This window comes from Tachysurus fulvidraco, chromosome 20 (assembly GCF_022655615.1).
Source record: "Tachysurus fulvidraco isolate hzauxx_2018 chromosome 20, HZAU_PFXX_2.0, whole genome shotgun sequence".
NCBI lineage: Eukaryota > Metazoa > Chordata > Actinopteri > Siluriformes > Bagridae > Tachysurus > Tachysurus fulvidraco.
Genome location: NC_062537.1, coordinates 7,766,590 through 7,788,998, shown reverse-complemented (window position 1 = coordinate 7,788,998; position 22,409 = coordinate 7,766,590). Strand labels below are relative to the sequence as shown.

General features: G+C 39.3%; 1 protein-coding gene across 5 annotated transcripts in view; it reads right to left on the bottom strand.

Moving 5' to 3' along the window:
- Positions 1–713: 713 nt before the first annotated feature.
- Positions 714–22,409, bottom strand: part of dclk1a (doublecortin-like kinase 1a) — a 62,284-nt gene continuing 40,588 nt past the window's right edge. Inside the window, exons 1-13 of one of the 5 annotated variants that reach the window (XM_027139188.2) lie at positions 16,306–16,487; positions 14,805–14,893; positions 9,885–9,969; positions 9,386–9,561; positions 9,019–9,138; positions 8,320–8,466; positions 6,523–6,656; positions 5,979–6,056; positions 5,556–5,652; positions 5,214–5,294; positions 4,535–4,648; positions 4,109–4,182; positions 714–1,959 (exon numbers count right to left, since the gene is read on the bottom strand). In XM_027139188.2, coding sequence (XP_026994989.1) covers positions 1,902–1,959; positions 4,109–4,182; positions 4,535–4,648; positions 5,214–5,294; positions 5,556–5,652; positions 5,979–6,056; positions 6,523–6,656; positions 8,320–8,466; positions 9,019–9,138; positions 9,386–9,561; positions 9,885–9,969; positions 14,805–14,893; positions 16,306–16,321 — 1,269 coding nt within the window. In that variant the 5' untranslated portion in view covers positions 16,322–16,487 and the 3' untranslated portion in view covers positions 714–1,901. Of the gene's footprint in view, positions 1,960–4,108; positions 4,183–4,534; positions 4,649–5,213; positions 5,295–5,555; positions 5,653–5,978; positions 6,057–6,522; positions 6,657–8,319; positions 8,467–9,018; positions 9,139–9,385; positions 9,562–9,884; positions 9,970–11,258; positions 14,623–14,804; positions 14,894–16,305; positions 16,494–22,409 lie in introns of those variants that run through there. The other 4 variants (XM_027139180.2, XM_027139196.2, XM_047805095.1 and 1 more) reach the window with 4 other exon arrangements.

Below are 22,409 nucleotides of genomic sequence, written 5' to 3'. Positions count from 1 at the left end.
TCAGTGTTTTCAATGCGATGTGTGAAGCTACTGGACGCCAGTGGAGGAAGCACAGCAGTGGGGTGGTGGAGCAGATGCATTCTGGATCACTTGTTGATAAATTGTGTTCAACACATGGCTTGAAATTGGACCACTTACCAGAAATGGTTTCTATAAAAATGTGAAGGAATCATCTGTCATTCATGCTGAGGTTTGTGAAGCTTTTGTGTTTTTGTAAAATGAATTCAAGAGACAAATTGAATGTGTCATCAATTCTGCTTCACTAATCCATTCAACTCTAAATAAAATCAGAAAAACAAATACACAATCACTTTTTTCTGAATTCTTTTAGATCTTTATTGTTTTTTGGTGTGAGCCAGGCACACAGTATAGCTGATTTCATCATGTCAGACACGGGTGCAAATTATGTCAATACAAGTAGAATCAGTTTCGCAGTGGAAGTGCAGAAGTACACAAAACTACGGATTAATGTTTGGATTAATAATATAGTTTCTCATTATGAGTAATGAATAGAAGCAGTTAGGGTCCCTTAAACCATGGCATTGTTGCTGGTGCAAATGCAGGTGATATACATTTCTGTTGTTTTCTGTTGAAAGACAGATTGCTGCTTCTCTCTTTCTTAGTTTCTTTATCCTTTCTCATTGCCTCCTAACCAAATGCTCAGTTTTAATCCATAAAAAAAGACAACAAAAAAAGTGGGATATGGATGTTGGAATGATGCTGTGATAAGAACTGATCTCCATTCACTGATACGACTGAGATCTTCCCAAAATTCCCTACATCAGTAATATTTCAAATCTGCTATTCAAACCCACAACCTCTTCCTATTAACCCTGAATTTAAGTTTTTTTGGACACCCCACTATCTCTACATTCATTTCTGTTATAGATTTTCCTCTGAGAACAGCGTCACGCTGAATATCATGGACGCAGGCTCTTCCAAGGAAAGTTACAGATGTCTTTCCCACAAAGCTCAAAGCTTTTGTGCTTGATAAAGTTATGTACAGGAAAACAAGGACATATGCAATTGCTATACTTGCTAGATAAGTTAAAGAAATATAGTGTCAATATCAAAATAATTAAAATCATATTATTTACACCGATTACAAAAAAAAAACCCTTCCCCATCTGACGTGCGAAACTGCTTCTGACAGCGCCTTCAGCTGCAAGTTTCAGAGAGAAGGAGAGCAAAGTGCTGAAATAATGATGGGGTGGTGGTGTGACGGTGAAGAAAGAGTTTTTCCACACATAAGACAGGTGCTTCATTTCCAGAGAGCAGCGATCAGGTGGACAAAGTCAGTGGACCTCTGTACCTGTGGCTCTGCAGCTTCACATAACCACTCATTAACACACAAATAACCAGTTAACTGTTAATCAACTGTTACTTAGCTGCTCCATATCCATAGAATCTCCTGGAACATTCAGCAAGACTGGACCAAAGATAAAATAAAGTCAGAGTACAGAAACTTTAGGGTAGTTTCTTTTTACTGAAAAAACAAACAAACAAAAAACCCATAAAATTAATGAAGTGAATCAGTTCAAAGTAACCATTGCCAGTCCTGACAAACTATTCCCAATTCGTAGATGGGAAACAAAGTCCACTTTCTAAAATGGCTTAGATGAATGAATTCCACAATGCCGCATACTGAATCCTCATAAACCCTTCTTCTCCTTCTGCACTCACCACCCTCACCCAGACCCTAGAAGGAAAGGGGGAGCTGGGGAGCAGACAGTCTCACTGGAGTGGCTAGAAAAGTCTTCAGACTCAGGCGTGGATGTGGACGAGGTGGGCGTGGTGGTGGTGGTGGGACTGATGGGGGCCATTTGGAGAGCAAGACAGAACAGAGGACGAGAGTGGAAAGGGGAGGCTACAGAACGGCTGGGTGGTGTAAAGCTCTGTGCTTACATTCTGGTGGCATCCTCGTCTGAGAATCTGCCTCTCCTTATCAAGAGCGGTGGCCTGGAGGAGAAACAGAGAAGCCGGTTTAGTCATTAGTGCTTTAGCATGATATGGTACAAGGCCACATCTTATAATACTCAAAATCCAATTCATAATGAATGTGTGGTTGCACAGAAACTGATGCTTTAATATCCAGAACACACCGTATGTGAAACATAATGATTCAATCTGAAGATGAAAACGTTGAACACTCGATACCATAGATCGATACCATAGATCGATAGATAGATAGATAGATAGATAGATAGATAGATAGATAGATAGATAGATAGATAGATAGATAGATAGATAGATAGATAGATAGAGTCACAAAAAAAATTAGGAGACTCCATTAAATCAGTTCTTTATTTAGCAATTTGTTTTGTTTTAATTTGTACCTGTAGATGAAAGTGATGTAATTGCATTTAAACAACAAAAAAAATCACTTTGTTTTAACTTAAACAAAATAAATCAACAAATATTTCACCTAAGGAAAAAGTGAGGACACCCTTTGCCCTAATAGCTAGAGTTCACCCTTTAGCTGAAATAACCTCAGTGAGACCTTTCTTGTAGCCATCTACCACTTTCTGACCCCCCCACCCCACCCCTCAATGCAGAATTCTTACATGATGTATGATGTTTGAGGGCTTTATTGCATAAACGGTCCGTTTCAAATCACACCACAGGATCTCAATAGGAGTTAGATCTGGGCTTTGACTTGACCATTCTAGAATTCTCTATATTTTACATTTCAGACAGTCCTTAGTGGATTTACTGCTATGTTTTAGATCATTGTCATGTTTTAAGGTCCAGTTCCACTTCAGCTTCAAATTTTTGACAGATGGTCTCACATGTTCCTCATGCACCTTCTGATACAATGTAGAATTCATAGTGGATTCTACGATGATGAGTTGACCAGGTCCTGCTGCAACAAAGGATCTCCAAACCACTTCCATGTTTCATACTTGATATGAAATGCTGTAATTGGTTTACGCCAAACATCCACTCTGTTATGGTGTCTAAATAATTCAATTTTACACTCATCTGTCCAAAGCACATTATTCCAGAAGTCTTGCCCTTTGTCTCTGTGGTCTCTGGCAAAGATATTGAAAATATTGATGACCTAGCCATGTTGATAGTTGTTTTAAATGTTCTTCACTTGTAAATGATCCTCAGACAGTGGAATGGCTGATTACAAATACTTTTGAGATCTTTTTATATCTCATACCAGACTCATAAGCATCAACAATCTTCTTTCTGAAGGCCTCATAGAGCTCTTTAGATCTCAGCATGATGATACCTCTCAATTCAACAATTAACAGCAAACCAAACTAAATATCTGAGGATTAAATAAGACAAGACGTGTTCTACTAATTTGCACCTGATGTGATTCACCTGTAGATAATTTTATCAATTTTACGTACAAATAAATGTGGGCGTGTCCTTACTTTTTCTTTTCTTTTTTATTACAATTTACAAATCATTTAAAAAAGCCCTTTCTTAGGTTTTATTTGTTTAGTTATATTACTTGAATCGGGTTTAGTTATATTACTTGAATCTTCATTGGGTGTCCTATTTTTCTCATATGACGATAGATGGATAGATAAATATATGGATGGATGGATGGATGGATGGATGGATGGATGGATAGATAGATAGATAGACAGATAGATAGCAATTTATAATTTTTGAACTGTACTCAGCAATGAAATGCCAATTTCCCTAATTATTATTATTATTATTATTATTATTATTATTATTATTATTATTATTATTACCTCCAAACACAATACAAGCTGCACCTCTAATGAGTTGATTAGCTAGTTTGCTAGCATAAAAAATGATCAAACCCTGTCTAAAATGTGACACTACACTTCTCTATGTTTCTAGCCTTTAAGAGTTGACAGAGGAGCCAACTAAACTATTTTTAAATTTTATATTTTGCCTTGCAGACAAAGAAATGGAAGGACCGGAAGCAAATATTTACAGCATTATACAAAAATCATTAGGAAGCAAGTATTCGAGCAATAAATCTATGATAAATTGTCATCATGGAAAGCTGGGGGTTACGAAAAGCAGCATTTGAGGCTCAGATGTGAGCAGACTTGCTGTTAGATGCAGTGCAGCAGCACAACAATCAAATACAAAGGTTTCTGTTCATAAAATTTACCTTATCCAGTACATTCCTGGATGCTGATAGTAGTCCAGTGACCCTGATCTCTGGATGCCAAAGTCGTGGTTGAGCTATGCAGAGAGAAAGCAGTACAAATCAACACAAGGCCCTTACACAAAACACTCTCTCGTACTCAACTGATTCACATGGAACACATCTGTAACTTAAGTTGATTTAAGTTTTTATTTTTAGTGCAACTGGAGAGCTTGAAAGTATTAACACATTAAGAGGCATGTGGATGTGATCTGTGATCTGAATTAGAGCAGAAACTCCTGTCAGAATTGCTGTTTTTTAAATTATTTTTTTATTAATTATCCCTCTTCTAAGAATGAATAGTGCCGTGGTATGATAACTGGTGTGACATGATGTGATGGAATCAGAAAGGACTTTGAGTCATCGAGCTGATGAGAGAGCGAGCCTCACCGTGATGACGTTCATATCTGACATGGTGTCACTGGGCTTTGGGCTTGTGTTAAAGTGCTTCTTGATCTTTCCTGCCACTGAGAGCTGATGTTCGTTCTCTGATAAACCGTCATCCTGTGGATGTAACGTGCAATTTATATTATGGAAACAAAAGAAACTTGATATTTTACTAGTGTGAGTTATAAAGGAAATTAATGAACAAATCAGATTTTTCATATTTGTCCCAAACAGCTATAATGACATCTCTGGTCTAATGTATGCCTCATGATTATGCCAAAATGAGCACTTTTCAGGGACTAAATGACCAAATCATCGCCTGCACAGTCCCCTGTCTCACTGAGAACTCACACCTTATCCGTGTTTCCTCTAATCAGCAGCCGTATTCAAGTTCTGCTTTCTGTGTACACTATTGTCATGCTTCTATTGATGTGTTTCGCACATAGTCTCTATGCGTTGCTGTTTTTGTTTATATTCTCGATTCTTTTGCACCTTTTAAAATAAGTACTTGTACTTGTGTTTGCTACCTTTACGATTCTCTGACAATATGCTAATCACTGACTGATTTAAAGTACAGTGACTATGTAAACTATAGTGAGGGAGCTCAGATAAATTTTATTTAGCGTTATTAAAGGTACTGTTTGTACTTTTCTACAGATCAGGATCACCATAAGGTACTTACAGTGACCCAGGGATGTTCCAGCACCTGCAGAGCTGTGTATCTCTGATCCACCTCCACTTGCAGCATGGATATAATCAGCTCCTACACACACACACACACACACACACACACACACACACACACACACACACACACACACACACACACACACACACACACACAGAAAGAGAGAGAGAAAGATGGTCATTTTAAAACATTTCTGAATGCTAGATATATTAAAGTGAGTATAACTGTTACAGTTTTGTACAGTGATGTATATTTAGATTTAAAGGATTTATTTATAGTGTACATTTAAATTGACTGACTGAAGGAAGAGATTAGTAAATGTTTTCCATCACACACCTTGGCTGAGTCTGACACATTGTCCCAGTATGGGAGAGGGAATTCTAACTGACCCAACAGAATCTGGTCAAACAGTGCCTCCTGGTCATCTGCACTCCTGTGAAAAAGAGACACATTGCAGAAATTCACTGTTAAAAAAAGAAGCAATGAACTGTAGTACAGCCAGGAAGCATAGGGGGGCTGGGCTGCTCCTGCTGTCTTTCATAACTCATATCTATTACACTTCCTACACTGGCTAGCACACATCACACATCAAAATTCTGTGACACAGAAGGCCCGCTAAACAAATGAATATAGACAAATAGCAATGCACCACATCCAGCACATGCTCTCAGCTTCATCTGAACAGACACACCATTCCGTTCACAGTCTCACATTTCAGTCACTGTGTGAAAAAAATGATAAAACAGCACACAAATTTACCCGCGGAATGGTGGGAAGCCGCACAGTAGGATGTATGTGATAACTCCAGCTGCCCAAATATCTACCTTAAGGCCATAGCTAGAAAAAGAAGAAGAAGAAGAAGAAGAAGAAGAAGAAGAACTTAGTCCTGTACAGCTAAATATGCTACACTATACAAGCCAATTGGACACCTGACATTGGGATCCGCAAGTTGGAACCTTTGTCCATATAGAGTATATACATCTTATTAAGACCATGAATTTATTCATTACTTAACTTGGTAAAAAGTGATATATAAAAATCTAGATCAATATAATATATAATTAAAATATAGAATTTTGCATTACAAATAAATAATGAATATATTATTAATATTACATCATTTTGCATTAAAACAAAAAGACAAATGAATACAATTATAATTAAATGAATATGTTTAACAGGACATTTATGATATACAGGGAAACTTTGCTTGTAATATAATAACTTTAGTATATCATCATATGCTTTATTCAGAGTTTTCCAAGTCTAAGCTCAGATGTGAAAGGTGTTATCAGTGACTCACCCGGTCTCTGCAATAATCTCAGGTGCTACATAGGTGGGAGTCCCGCAGACGGTGTAAAGTGGCCCGTCCACCACTGTGGCCAAGCCAAAGTCTCCCAGCTTTAGAGACTTACTGCCGTCCTGGTGCTCATACACCTGAATGACAACAACACAGTGTTTATGTTTCGAGCTGACAGATTTCACACAGATTCCCACCGGTTCAAACAGCAATGTGACTTCAAAACACACGAGTCCTGAAGCGATATTTAAATGTACTTTGTGAAATTGTTGAAACACTGCAGTCCTTTGAACTCCCACACCTTTTATGTTCCTTTGTTTAGTGCGCTAGTACGTGCTTCAGCTTCAGACTGAGTTCGACCTATGCTGAAGTACAAAGACAGACTGCTGCCACTAACACATCCAACTTTCTCTGTTCAGTAACATAATGTGGAAGAGTGATATCTGGGGGGAGAGAGAAAGAGAGAGAGAGAGAGAGAGAGAGCGAGAGAGAGAGAGAGAGAGAGAGAAGGGGGGGGGGCAAAGTTTTGGCAATACAGGCAATTACCAGCAACATGAGGTGAGTGCCACTGACTCAGTGCCCATTTCACTTTGTGCTGATTAAATTTCACAGCCACAGTGAAGCTGTTCCTACAATCACAGATCACATATGCCACTGAACACAGATGTACTGCCAATAATTGACTATAATTCTAATCGTTATATTAAGCCATGCTAATCATTGTGGTAAAATATTTTGAGCCTAATATGCCCACATCCATTTCTCTGTGAATAATGTTCTAGCAGGAATGCACTTATTTATGCTCTCTCTCTTGCTCTCGCTCTCTCGCTCTCTCTCTCTTGCTTGCTCTCTCTCTCTCTCTCTTGCTTGCTCTCTCTCTCTCTCTCTCTCTCTCTCTCTCTCTCATGCTTGCTCTCTGTCTCTCTCACTCTCTTAATCATCATCGGATGCTGAGGCCAGGGTACACACACTCACACGCTGATTCTGTTACAGAGTGGCATGTGTTTGAAGCGCTTTAGTCGTTGCGCAGGGTGCAGTATGATTGTCAGATTGTGAGTCATGTCTCACTTCCTCCCCCTGTGAAAGTGAGATCACACACTGAGGCTCCAGGACAAGAAGACGGGAAGGATGACAGTGACACTCAAAGACTCGTCCCCCTGCTTTTCTGCATTTAATTAATTTAACCAACTGTTAATTCAATCATTTAATTATTTTCATCTATCTGTCTGTCTGTCTGTCTGTCTGTCTGTCTGTCTGTCTGTCTGTCTGTCTGTCTGTCTGTCTGTCGTCTTCCATCAAATTCATGACCATCTTGTGCACTTTTCTTGAACAGCTCCCCTCTACCTCAACAGTCTAACTCAGTGTGGCATGAACTCCCTCCCCAGAACCTTCAGACTGACTGTCCTTCAGTCATAGAATAAACGTCCAACCTTAATCCGAACAACGGAATCTCAAAAGAAATCAGCCACCTGTTCTGTGAACACTTAACTAACCCCTATCGTGTCCCCATTCACACACAAAAAACATTAAAAATCTCAGCTTACTTTATTAAATTCAGTTTCTCCTCCATCTCTTATAATGTGATGCATATATATAGAGTGGGGTATATGTGATGCATATATAGAGTGGGGATGTTTATATACAAACACTCTCCCTCCATGTTTAATATTGTATAATCAAGGCTTATTTAGTTGTGTAAGTAAAATTTAGCAATACACATAAGGATCAATTACCTTTCAAATTAAGCTTTTAATAGTTTTTTTTTTATATTAAAGGTTAGTAAAGTTTACATGATCTTACCAAAAGGTTCTCTGGTTTAATGTCTCTGTGGACGATGTTAAGGCTGTGTAGATATTTAATGGCGTTGGCCAGGTTGTACAGCATGCCACTGGCATCCCTCTCTGTGTATCTGGTTGCAGAGGTAATAGCATCAAAGAGGTCGCCACCCTGTGGACAGGCAAGACACAACAACACAATAAGCACCTGCAAAGTTTCAGACCAACAGAAAAGTGCCAATCAGGATCATGTCATTTAGTTATTTAGTCACAATTCAAAAGCCTATAAAGTACAAACGTCAAGATCATTCGTCTGTACTTGCTGTTGATAAATAATGAGCAGAAAGTTTACAGTGGCCCGGTTTACAGAAATCCCCACACAGACAAGGCTAAGTAGAGCAACAGCTTTATATAGAGAGAGTGTTGGACTGAGCCAGCTGTACTGTAAGGACAAACGAAACGTGATATCATCAAAATGGGTGTGCTCATTTCTGTCCTGTTTCTGTAAATTTGTTGAGACTAGCATTTAGACTGCGTAAAGGTTACTGTATGGCCCTTTTTGTTGTTGTTGCCCTGAATGTGTATATGTTTAGAAAACAGTTTACACAAAGGGGGAGTATTTTAAAAGATACCATAAGCATGCAAGCTCACATCTCACATGCTACTTCTTTACTTTGATAGAGTACCAGCAAAAGGTCTGCAACAAACTGTATAATGAACACACCTTGACAAGCTCCATGACAAGGTAGAGCTCGCTGTATGTGTCCATCTCCTCAATCAGCAGCACGATGTTGGGATGTTTAACTCTCCGAAGAATAGCCACCTCGTTTTGGATCATCTGCTCCTGGAAGACGGAGCACAGGGAAAAGCGATCAAAGGTTAAAGCTTGAGCTGTACCTTTAAAGAAGCTCTCAGAGAAGAGGAACATATCTCTAAAAATCTAAGAAGGAATTTCAGCAGGCTGCATGATCAGACCAGATCACAGGAGCGTATATTGTCTTAGTTGTAAATACGGCTTGTAAATAGTGCACATGAAGCATCCTTTGCTTAGGACTTCAACAGTAAATAGATTTTCACTGTACTCTACTCACTTTTCCTCTGCATTTGCCTTTATTGATAATCTTCAGAGCGTAGGCCCGGCCAGTAGAGCGCTCCACACACTCGTGCACCACTGCAAAGTTGCCGTCGCCGATCATACGTCCTACCGTGTAACGATCAGAGAGAGAGGCCGGGACTGCAGGAGCTGTGCTCTCCTCCACAGGCTCAGCTAATCAGAGGAAAAACAGACACATGGAGATATCTTATTCATCTTACATAAAGAAGAAGCAATTATATCTAAATCATAAGCAGCCTTCATAGCAGACAGAAGAACTCATTGCACATTGCATATCAAAGTCTTGCAAATCCAGGCATGTCTGCATGTTAAAGCATTCTGTCATTGCCCTGCTGAAAGAACTGTACAGGCATGTGTTGTGTGTTCAAGATGATATAATACAAGTTTGTTTTTAACACAACAGGTCAAATTATGCTTCGTTGAAGAATTCAGCACTTTTGTTTTTATCTCAGTTAAAATTCCAAATATTTTCATACCATCACTGACAGCACCATCACCCTCATCCAGACTGCAGACCTTGGTGGAGGCCAGAGAGGTGGAGGAGCCGTTCTCTTCAGAGCCCTGGGAGAGGCAGAGCAGTGGAGATCAGCTGTATGCACATTTATAACAAGTGGTGTTTAAAAACAGGAAAACCATGAGTGAGAGTTTGCGTTGTAGGTTTAATGTCTAAAGCATTATTCAGGCAGTTGATTCACCTCAATATCTTTACTATTAGATCCTCTTAATTCTGTGGGACACCACCACTGTTCTCACCTTTATAGCTAAGACTCGACACTGGGCTGAGGCAAAACCCTTGGGTGGCTCAGCGACTTGTTGTCATGACAGCAGTGAGTAAGCTAGAGAGAGACTGAGTACAAAAACGCACAGTGGATGCAAAATGCTTTTTCAGCCTGAATTTATGGGACCCTTTGTGTCAGAGCTGAGAATGAGATAAGAAGTGGAATTGGACAATATGTGTGAAGACAGTGATCAGGCTGGGTGCCGAGAGAGAGATGGAGAGAGAGAGAGAGAGAGAGAGAGAGAGAGAGAGAGAGAGAGAGAGAGAGAGAGAGAGAGACAGAGAGAGAGAGAGACAGAGACAGAGACAGAGAGAAAGAGAGTCTAGCAGAGAAAATGTAGCGCAAACCCAGAGGGAGAGTCGGCCAAGTCTAATCACTGCCTAAGCTGCGTTTGTTACTGTTGATCTGGATGTTGCTCATTTAAAGTAGGACAGACAAGATCTCAAAACAACGTTGGATCCACCTAAAAGTGTGTGTGTGTGTGTGTGTGTGTGAGTGTGTGTGTGTGCATTCTGTACCATTTCATTGAGATCGCAGGCCATAGTAACAGCAATACAACTCTGTTGCCATGGAAACTGTGGGTCTGTCAGAGTGAGCAACAGTAATAGTAATAATCTGAGTGTGTGTGTGTGTGTGTGTGTGTGTGTGTGTGTGTGTGTGTGTGTGTGTGTGTGTGTGTGTGTGTGAGAGAGAGAGAGAGAGAGAGAGAGAGAGAGAGAGAGAGAGAGATAGAGTGCATGCCCATACAAAACAATTTCCTGTTTCCTGTCTCACAGTTTGCCAAATATGATGATTTCCTGTTCCTCTGTAGACAGTTATGAAAGAACACACTCATCCCATTCTTCTTTGTGATGCTTCCTGTACTTAGATTTTGATTAACAGTATAGTGTACAAAGAATCTGCTAACGTTTCTACCACATCACTGATTCTGATTCAGAATGTGTTTGGGGAAAAAATGAAAGAGATGCTGCTGAGGGTGAGAATGTGAACCTTAATGCAAACATGGACTATAAAAAAACTTTGGGTTGTGTTAATGGATTAGTTAGTGTTAAGAGAAAACAATCAACCGTGAACAATCACACTGAAGTTTATTTTCAAATGACATCCCATGATTCTTTACTTTCTGCCACAAGTTCAGATTGTACATTAAATCCAATTCAGAAACAAAGAACAGAAGGACACAAAACCTTACAGCTTGTCTTTGTTTCTTCATTTCTCTTACTGAACACAGAGATTATGTATTTGAATCCAGGCAGAACACAATGATCAAAATACAAACAAATCAAATGGATCTTACTCAGGCAGGATTAAAATATGTAATACAACATAATCCAAATATCTGTTCTAATGAAAGCGTTGGAAAATAAACAGAATAGAAACACAGACAAAATGAGCAAACACTGCAAACATGTAACTCAGTTGTGTGAGAAAACGAGATGAAACTGATGACCACTTATCTGTTGTGTACAATGTGATGCTCCTCATGATACTGTAAGATGGACTCACAAAACCATAAAAGCATGAAATGTACTTTCACAGAACACAAATCACAGATACACATGTATTTGGATGAAACACACACAAACAAAAGGTTTTAATTAAAAATAAACAAATGACAAAACCAAATACTGTGAAATGAATGACAAGAAAATGTGCAAACATACATACAAATGAGAAGAGCATGCAACTCAACAGACAGTGTGGGTTATAAAGCCAGGCAATGATTTAACTGACTGACTGAATGAAAAGAATACAAAATAAGAGATGCAATGGATCAAAAGGTGATCATCATTTAAACCAACTACCCAAAATATAAAATGTGACTTGCCTTTTAAAACCTGAACTGTAGAAGTATCTATTCATTCTCTTGTGCTCGCTCACTCTCTCTTTCTCGCTGTCTCTCTCTCTTGCTACCTATCTCTCTCTTTCTCGCTATCTCTCTCTCTTTCTCACTATCTCTTTCTCTCTCACTATCTCTCTCTCTCTTTCTCACTATCTCTTTCTCTCTCACTATCTCTCTCTCTTTCTCGCTACCTATATTTCTCTTTCTCACTATCTCTCTCTCTCTCTCTCTCTCTCTCTCTCTCTCTGTTTGCTGACTGAAACACCAGCCAAGCTGGGACAGATCCAAACTTTATGGACATATCATATTGTTGATCTGTGCACTGATTAGAGCTTCATTAGACATTAAAGGAATATGCAGCTTCATCAGGAAAAGAGAGCCAAAGGGGATTAAAGAAAAATAAAAAAGAAAGAACCCAAGGACTGAAACATTCAGATGCACAATCCTATCCTACAGCGGCGGTTGCCACTCTTGTGTAATGCTGAAAATAGGTCAGATTATGTACTATACTGCTATTCAATCTATAAAAGCACTGAACTGATACCTCTTTGACGCTGGTCCAAAAAACATAATCAACCTGAATTGGATTCTACTCATTCAGTAATATTATTCTTCTTATGTAGTCAGTCTTTCATTACTCTGTATCACTCCATCCTACACTACCTGCCCTAATGAACTCCACTCGTCTTCACATATCTGTTCTTCCATTCATCTGATGTTGCTGTGGTAACAGCTTACACTTCATCCCTCTCTCCAACCAATTCCAAATTATTTTCCACATTACTCTGTTTATACACTTTTCACTCTACAACCACCAATAATCACATACTATTTAACACATGCCACCCAACACAAAAAGTTAAACCTTTGTGCATGCCCAATAGAGACTAAATTGTGTCAGGGACCAAAAAAAACCCTCCAGACGAATGCCTTATGTTTTAAAGGTTAGACAGTTCATTTGTTGGGAATTAAACAAATTGTTACTACAGCATCATATTCTTACTATTTTTTTATTCTTATTATTGAAAACATTTGTATATTTATTTTTTTTTCTTAACATTTTCCAAAAACAAAATGTCTTGCAAAATCCTGTGTATTTCTATCTCATATATAGAGAGATGGCCCAGGCAAAACAGATGTGTAAAAATAGTTCAATGCTAAGCACAAATTCAGTGCTGCAGGAGATGTGGAGAATAAGAACTGTGCATAATGTATGCAATGACAAAGAATCCCTGGAGAACATTTGCAGCGGGCCACATATTATTCAAGTCAAGAAACAGAAACTCTCCAAACAAGTAGGAGTGTTAAAACCAGGCATAAATGCCACAGGTCACACACCATTTCAGGCTTTTTTCTAAATGAGAAAACAGGAACATTCTGTGCTGGAGTGCCTCAGCATTAAATTTATGCGGAAGCACTTTTCATCTTCCTCAACCCCATTCACAAAATGTGAGCTTTTTTTCGTAGTGTGACCTACTTATATGGCAGCTGGCTCTGAAGCCATCAAGATTCTGCCTTGCTTGAAGCCGATTATCAGACTGCTAGAAATTTCCTCTGGAGAGGTGGCAAGCTGCAAGTAGTGCATCGCAATCCTCCGCAGATCAAAGCGCACTGAGATCATCCTGCTTCGAGCACTCTTCCAGTGATCACTGACTGGTGTAGATATGTGCGGTGAATATAAAACAGGGTGGGGTGAACTCAGAAAGCATAGAGAGTCATTTCTCTAGCTCAGGTTCAGTTTTAGAATAATCTGAGTTTTTATCACTAAGCAGCATCTGCACCACAGATTTTCCATATACAGACTCAACTCAATGCAAGACTGAGATGCAGACGTCCTGTAAAACCACTAATGGTCAATTTGCCACTACGGTGCAAGCCATCACAGCAGTCTTTCATTCATCTTTTTATCTAACACAAACAATTTTGTTTACACCACCACATGAAGACTAAATGGTGCTTACCAGGTTGATTACCAGTGGAAAATCCTAAGATACAATGTGGGCAAAGTATTAGTGCTCTTAATTATAAAGCTGATAAAGGAATAAGAAAGGGAGAGGGAGAGAGAGAGAGAGAGAGAGAGAGAGAGAGAGAGAGAGAGAGAGAGAGAGAGAGAGAGAGAGAGAGAGAGAGATGAATGACTTAATTACATAATTACATGGTTGGTGACGGGTCTTGATTGAGCTTGGACACACTATTACTTCCTCCTCATTAACTAATGCAGCAGAATTTGGAACACTTCAATGTGGTTATACATCATTAACCATTTCCACTCAGACCAGTGAAGTGAGTGTGGCCAGTAAAACCCCAACCCCCACTGAGTTGCATGCTCGTACAAGGTTCAAGTTGTACACTCTAATACCACCAGTAGACAGCGTGTCTACTTCATCATTACAAAACTACTAAAAGGCAGAGGTTGGTCTCCATGAACAAATTTGCTGGGCTTTCACACACAGCTCTGATGGCCAAATGAGTGTAAGAGTGTGTTACATCGTTCAGGAGATTCCCCATTTCTAGGTATCCCATTGCTCTATGTCCCCTCTGAGTGAGTGTGTGAAGTTATGCTGCACGTTTAGTGCCTGCCTTGTCCTTCTCCTGAGAACACATAAGCAGTGTGTTACCAAGGGCTGGCATGGGGAAGGCTGTCTAAAATAATTAATAACCCATTTAACCATAAATTCCCATAAGGAAATGGAGATCAAGGCAGATATACTGTAACTGAGCATAAGTTGTATAATTGTGCGCAAGTGTCTATGAGTAGGAGATAATGTACTTACCTTCTTGAGGCTCCCTGGGCTGGCTGGAGTCGGACTGGGTGACTTCGTACAGTTTAGTGTAGACAGCTGGCTGGCTGGAGTCCCGTTCACTAGTAGCAAAGGAGATACACAATTGGTTTTCTCAGCCAGTAAATAAGATTCACTTGAAATTTTCACTGACACACACATAGTTTTACTCATTAAGAGCATAAAAACAACTATGTTCACTGAATGTAAGTTTTACATATTAGAATCATATGATTTGAGTTGCTATAGCAGGCAACTTTAACAAACATACCGTGGAGCAGAAGACATATGGACAACAATCTAACGGACAACTTTTCTATAATTTGTAGATATTGACTACATTTTCCCAATAATACTGTATTTTAGGCCTAAACCTGTCTCTAGGAAATAAAGCACATGTATAAGGAGCCCACACAGTTTTGCCCACACTGCCTCTTCCCACACTTGGACACCAATCCATCCCTCCCACTAACTATTCCCTACTAAACACAGCAGGAAAACTATAAAGAATGAGACGCCTCCACAATTTACACCGTACACAGCATACAATAATATCTGTCAGCATCCAGATTCATCAAACACACACTGTGTCCTGGTCCTCACAACAAAAGAGAAAAAACAATGAGAGAGCCAACGTCAGGTACATTACTAGTCTGATACAATCAGTACCTGATCAGATCAAAATTTTATATCCATCTTTAACCATTTACATTTGGCAGACACTCTTATCCAGATCAACATACAAAAGTGCTTTTAAGTGAACACATCGATAACCAGTGCCATGAAGGTGCAATGTTGACTGATGTGACAGGTCTTGCACGTGAACCAAATTGAAGCACATTGTCTGTCACGTGACTTGGCAACAGAATCTTGCACATAGTCGACTGGGTTACTAAGAGGATGTGATTATCTGATCAGTGTCTGGTATCAGACAACACAGAGCTCTGATATAGGCGTTGTAGCAACAACAACGTTACAATGGGAAGGAATAAAAAAAATGAAGAGCAGGAAATATAACATAACATGAAGCAGGGAGACGCAACGTCTAAGGACAAGGACTTTAAATATTAAATTATTTATCTTTATTATTTAAAACCCTTTTAAAATGCTAAATTGATTGATCACTATATTTTAAATGAAGCACTAAACCATGAACACTCAAATGTATGCAGCAGAGGGTGAACATTGGACAGCTAAATACAGCAGTCAGGATATGGCACTGTTATGGCACTGTTCATTGGTACAGACTGTGTTAAAGGACTGCCAGGCTGTATATTAACAGTACTAGAAGAACTACAGTAGGGACATTATGTCAGTACTGTATTAATTCCCACAACTCATAGTGAACACTAGCCAGAGCTTCATTAAAACATTCAATCAAAACAATCCAAAAGGCACCAAATGCAAAAAAAAAAAATAAATACGACCAATCGACCTCAAACTAGCAGTGAATGGTGTCGAAAAGAAAATCCTTGTAGCGCCGTTAATCTCCTACCTTCGTATTGCAGCATACTGAAGTCAGGCACAGTGCAGTTAATCCACAAGGCAAGAGGAAGCAGCGCTCACAATCTGAGCGCTCGAGCGCTCCGGCTGCAATTAGAATGAATGAACGAAAGGGGCGGAGCAGAGCGCGCGAGCTAGTGGGCGACTGTGGGCTGCCGGTCTGCTAGCGTAGTCGCTGACGAGAAGCCGTGCGCATGCGCAGTTCACACCGTAGTGGGAGGCGCGGGCGTGGAAAGCTGTAGAAAAGTGCCGTGTTTTTCTCCCTGACAGACGGTCAGTGGTACTGAAGCGATTAGTTAAGGAGGGAAAAAAACAAACAAACGCTGCTGTAATTTACCATACGCAAGCGTTTGGGGTGTGTGTTGTGTTTGTATTGTGTGTGTGTTATGTTTTTGTGTTGTGTGTGTGAAACTGAGTGTGAAATAATCAGTGTGTTTCAGTGCGGGCTCACGTCAAATATGTTCCTCAGTAACAATAGACTCATGATTCATGTAAATACATCCTTGGTTTTTATTTGTGGTCAGTCCTGAGTTTAAATTGTGGTCAGTGCTGGGTTTAAATTGTGGTCAGTGCTGGGTTTATACTGTGGTCAGTGCTGGGTTTATACTGTGGTCAGTGCTGGGTTTATACTGTGGTCAGTGCTGGGTTTATACTGTGTTCAGTGCTGAGTTTATATTGTGGTCAGTGCTGAGTTTATACTGTGTTCAGTCCTGAGTTTATATTGTGGTCAGTGCTGGGTTTATACTGTGGTCAGTGCTGGGTTTATACTGTGGTCAGTGCTGGGTTTATATTGTGGTCAGTGCTGGGTTTATACTGTGGTCAGTTCTGAGTTTATATTGTGGTCAGTGCTGAGTTTAAATTGTGGTCAGTGCTGGGTTTATACTGTGGTCAGTGCTGGGTTTATACTGTGGTCAGTGCTGGGTTTATATTGTGGTCAGTGCTGGGTTTATACTGTGGTCAGTTCTGAGTTTATATTGTGGTCAGTGCTGAGTTTATATTGTGGTCAGTGCTGGGTTTATACTGTGGTCAGTGCTGGGTTTATATTGTGGTCAGTGCTGGGTTTATACTGTGGTCAGTGCTGGGTTTATACTGTGGTCAGTGCTGGGTTTATATTGTGGTCAGTGCTGGGTTTATACTGTGGTCAGTTCTGAGTTTATATTGTGGTCAGTGCTGAGTTTAAATTGTGGTCAGTGCTGGGTTTATACTGTGGTCAGTGCTGGGTTTATACTGTGGTCAGTGCTGGGTTTATATTGTGGTCAGTGCTGGGTTTATACTGTGGTCAGTTCTGAGTTTATATTGTGGTCAGTGCTGAGTTTAAATTGTGGTCAGTGCTGGGTTTATATTGTGGTCAGTGCTGGGTTTATACTGTGGTCAGTCCTGAGTTTATATTGTGGTCAGTGCTGGATTTATATTGTGGGCAGTCCTGAGTTTATATTGTGGTCAGTGCTGGGTTTATACTGTGGTCAGTTCTGAGTTTATATTGTGGTCAGTGCTGAGTTTAAATTGTGGTCAGTGCTGGGTTTATATTGTGGTCAGTGCTGGGTTTATACTGTGGTCAGTCCTGAGTTTATATTGTGGTCAGTGCTGGGTTTATACTGAGTTCAGTCCTGAGTTTATATTGTGGTCAGTCCTGAGTTTATACTGAGTTCAGTCCTGAGTTTATATTGTGGTCAGTGCTGGGTTTATACTGTGGTCAGTGCTGGGTTTATACTGTGGTCAGTGCTGGGTTTATACTGTGGTCAGTGCTGGGTTTATATTGTGGTCAGTGCTGGGTTTATACTGAGTTCAGTCCTGAGTTTATATTGTGGTCAGTGCTGGGTTTATACTGAGTTCAGTCCTGAGTTTATATTGTGGTCAGTGCTGGGTTTATACTGTGGTCAGTGCTGAGTTTATATTGTGGTCAGTGCTGGGTTTATACTGTGGTCAGTTCTGAGTTTATATTGTGGTCAGTGCTGAGTTTAAATTGTGGTCAGTGCTGGGTTTATATTGTGGTCAGTGCTGGGTTTATACTGTGGTCAGTCCTGAGTTTATATTGTGGTCAGTGCTGGGTTTATACTGAGTTCAGTCCTGAGTTTATATTGTGGTCAGTCCTGAGTTTATACTGAGTTCAGTCCTGAGTTTATATTGTGGTCAGTGCTGGGTTTATACTGTGGTCAGTTCTGAGTTTATATTGTGGTCAGTGCTGAGTTTAAATTGTGGTCAGTGCTGGGTTTATATTGTGGTCAGTGCTGGGTTTATACTGTGGTCAGTCCTGAGTTTATATTGTGGTCAGTGCTGGGTTTATACTGTGGTCAGTCCTGAGTTTATATTGTGGTCAGTGCTGGATTTATATTGTGGTCAGTGCTGAGTTTAAATTGTGGTCAGTGCTGGGTTTATATTGTGGTCAGTGCTGGGTTTATACTGTGGTCAGTCCTGAGTTTATATTGTGGTCAGTGCTGGGTTTATACTGTGGTCAGTCCTGAGTTTATATTGTGGTCAGTGCTGGATTTATATTGTGGGCAGTCCTGAGTTTATATTGTGGTCAGTGCTGGGTTTATACTGTGGTCAGTGCTGGGTTTATACTGTGGTCAGTGCAACAATTACTGTACATGTTTTTGAGATTTGCATTAGCTGACTGTTTTTTATTATCTTGCAATTGAATGCTAGCAGTCAATGAGAATGTTGAGGTAAGGTTATAATATTGTGGTTCATAGCTTTCATAGGGGTGCTAATTTTAAGTGGAATACCGCATGTGTGAGTGTGTGTGCGTTTTTGAGTAAGAGAGAGATAGTGTGTGTGTGTGTGTGTGTGTGTGTGTGTGTGTGTGTGTGTGTGTGCGTGTGGCAACACACAGAGAGACTGGGGGGGGGGGGGTGAAGTACACTCATTGGCACCATCTGTGGCACCATGTTAATGCGATGCAAGTGATGCAATTGGAGTCAGACTTCACTATGTTATTTTGGGTCAGTGCTTCAGCACTTTCTCAAAGCATCTTGTCATGAAAGCCTATTAAAGAGCTAAACTCCGTCAGCCCCTTTCCCCCACAGAATGAGTCGTATGTATCCCCCACACAGCCGAATACCTCCATGTCCATCTGGAGTGTGCCAAAATTAAATTTAAAATTTAATTGGTTTAAAAAAAAATGCAAACAAATTCACAAACTTCTGAAAGTATTTAATCTTTGTTATTATTAATGTGAATTAAATGGTTCATCAGAATTAAACTGAAGTGCTGGCTGAAGAAAATTATTGGTCAATTAGAAGGAATGCTTCTTTTGGTCTTTTGTCCTAGGTTTTAGACTAGACATAGCCTGACTTCACCATTAAAACAGTTTGTGAATATTAGAACTGCTTATTGGCCCACAAGGGATAGGGAAAGATGGGGCTGTATTCCTCTCAGAAAATATGTAAATATGTAAATATACTCAGTCTGTATTCACAGTCAGTGGTTAAAAAATGGTCACTGACAACTCAACACTGTCAACATTAGTAATATATTCTTGATTTTAGATTTGTTTGTACTAATTGCTCTTGGCTATTAGCTTTCTTCTGTCACCATCTCTCTCTTTCCTGTATATGTATCTCTGTTTTGTTTAGTTAATTTCCTATTATTGTATTTTAGTTTTTTCTTATGTGCAATCATGTATTTGTATTTACTTGTATTTACTTTCTACTTTTTTGTAGATGTGTATATGTGTGTTAAATGTTATGTTTTTGTTTTTAGGTGACATTTTTGCATTGGATCTGCGGATTAAAAACTGCCTTTTGGGCTAATTCTGGCTCTGGCTATGTTTATTAATGTGCATTGCCCCTGTCAACAAATAAACTAAAAAAAAAACTCAATTGAGCATTAGTTAGTCAGAAACAGAAAAATTTACAGATTTTATGTGAGCATGGTTTTAAAGAGAAAGTCTGTCGGGTGGTTGGTAGAAATATCTTGTTTAACAAGCCGGTTATTGAATGGAGTGTCTGGTTTTAAGTATCTTTATGCACAAGGTCCATTTCACTGTGCTGTTTGTGTTCATCCACTTTGTCCTCCAGTTAGAGCGTGGGCATTGGAGTAGGAACAACCACAGTAAAAGTCCAAAGTGTTCTCCAGCTACATGTCCCCTCCATCCTCACTCACCTACTTACAGCCAGAAAAGGACTATCAGTAAAGCCCTTCATATATCCATATGTCCTACTACGGTCATAAACTGTGAGTTCATTATCTGCTAACTAAGAGATCAATATGTTATCAATTGATTATAAGACATTATAATATATTTATTCTAATGTATTCACATATATTCTGTGCATACCACATAAAGCAAACTATGCAATTATTGACACCCTTTATTAACAGGGGCAAAACTGCATTGCAATAAGTGACTATTTGTCCTATGTTTTTATATTTCAACACAAAAAGATTCAAGTCTTTTTATCTCTCTCTGTACTAGGAGTACTTCGCAAACATGATGCCATCAAAGAACTCAAACCTAAAAACTTTGGGGTCTCCATCACCCTGCTCTTCACTGTGTAGGCAGGTAGTAAATGCTTTAAACCTTTTTTTTAATTATTATTATGACTATTATGGTTCTTACTGGTGTATTTTTAGATCCATTATCTGACAACAGGTCAAGCATCATCATAATGATGGATGGATTTTGTGTGCACACTCTCATTTTTTCAAAACCATGAAACTCAGGTTTGTGGATGCTATGGTTATTTTAAACATAGAAAATAGAATCAATTAAAAAAAAGATGAGAATGGTTTTCATTAGATTAAATGTTTGTGTAAGTGCAATCATATTGGAACTGACTATATTTTATACATATACTGGTTATTTTAGGGCTTTCCAATCCTGCCACACTAAGCTGGTACAATATATGTAGGATCAGAGAGCAGAGTGAGGTTTTCCACCAGCTGGTCTGTGTCATGGTGGATTTCGCATCTAATGAAACTGCTATTTGGGGAGCATCTGTGTGACACACAGCAGAGTTCTGAAGGAAAGTGCAGGGACCAACACACTGTTACCAAGTGGATTTGTGCAGAAGCAGAAATGCAGGGAAAAAATGGTAAGAAATGCAGGAAAATTGAAGTTGCTTCCTGTAGAAGGAACTATAAGATAATCATATATTTTATGAGATTATAAACCAGAACACAACAGAAACGAAGCATAAAGAAGCTCGGTTTGGTTTAAAGCAGATTTCCTGTTTTACTATTTTTATTTTTTTAAAATTAAATAAATAAATTTAAATAAATAAACCCAGGCTTAAATATATTCATACTCAATAGCATTTCCTATCATTTTCATATTCAGAAATGTATGTAAGACTATGCAACCATATGACAAGCCAAGACTGGTAAATAAGCATGAGAGAAATTGCAGGGTCAGGATAAATAAAATGAAGGATTATTTAACTGGGGAATTCAAACCACAGCACATTCAAAGCCAAGATCTGTGTGTATTTTTATGTAGCGTAAAATTGGTGCTGTATATACACGAAAATTCCTCCTTTGAGGCACTGAAAGAGTGTCTGTCTGCTCTGGTCTGTAATAAGCTGTGTGATATAGCAGGGTTGGATTATAATAAGTGAAACTCCTGGCTCACCTGTGTGGGAGAGTCGCTCCATAATGAATTTCACCGGGAGCTCAACACAAGCCAATCCCAGGTAGAATAGGAGCACTCATTAAAGCTTCATAGTCTACCTGAAGTGTCTACCTGAAGTGCTCAAATCAAGTTCATTTAGCTAAGTTGAAAATAGCATCAATAACAGCTAAGTGGTTAGAATTTTCAGAATGATACGAAAATGATGGACAGAAAACCACTGTTGGTCCCTTGAGCAAGACCATTAATCCTAACTGCTAAATCCTGTGATTTGATTGTATTTTGTCTCAGCCATACATGGCTTTGGAAAAAAGGGTCCACTGCTTTGGGCAAAATTAATAAAAATGCAAATATTGACTCTTGAGATGGGCTCAGCTGTTTGATTCGATGGAAATTCAGACAGTGATTCAAAGGAAAGATATTGTGGGTTTGAAATAAGGAGCTGGTGTTTGCACCTCTGACTGGATGTAACACTTGTTTCTGAGATGAAAATTTAAAACGAGTGGTGAATGGGGTGAAAGTTGCTG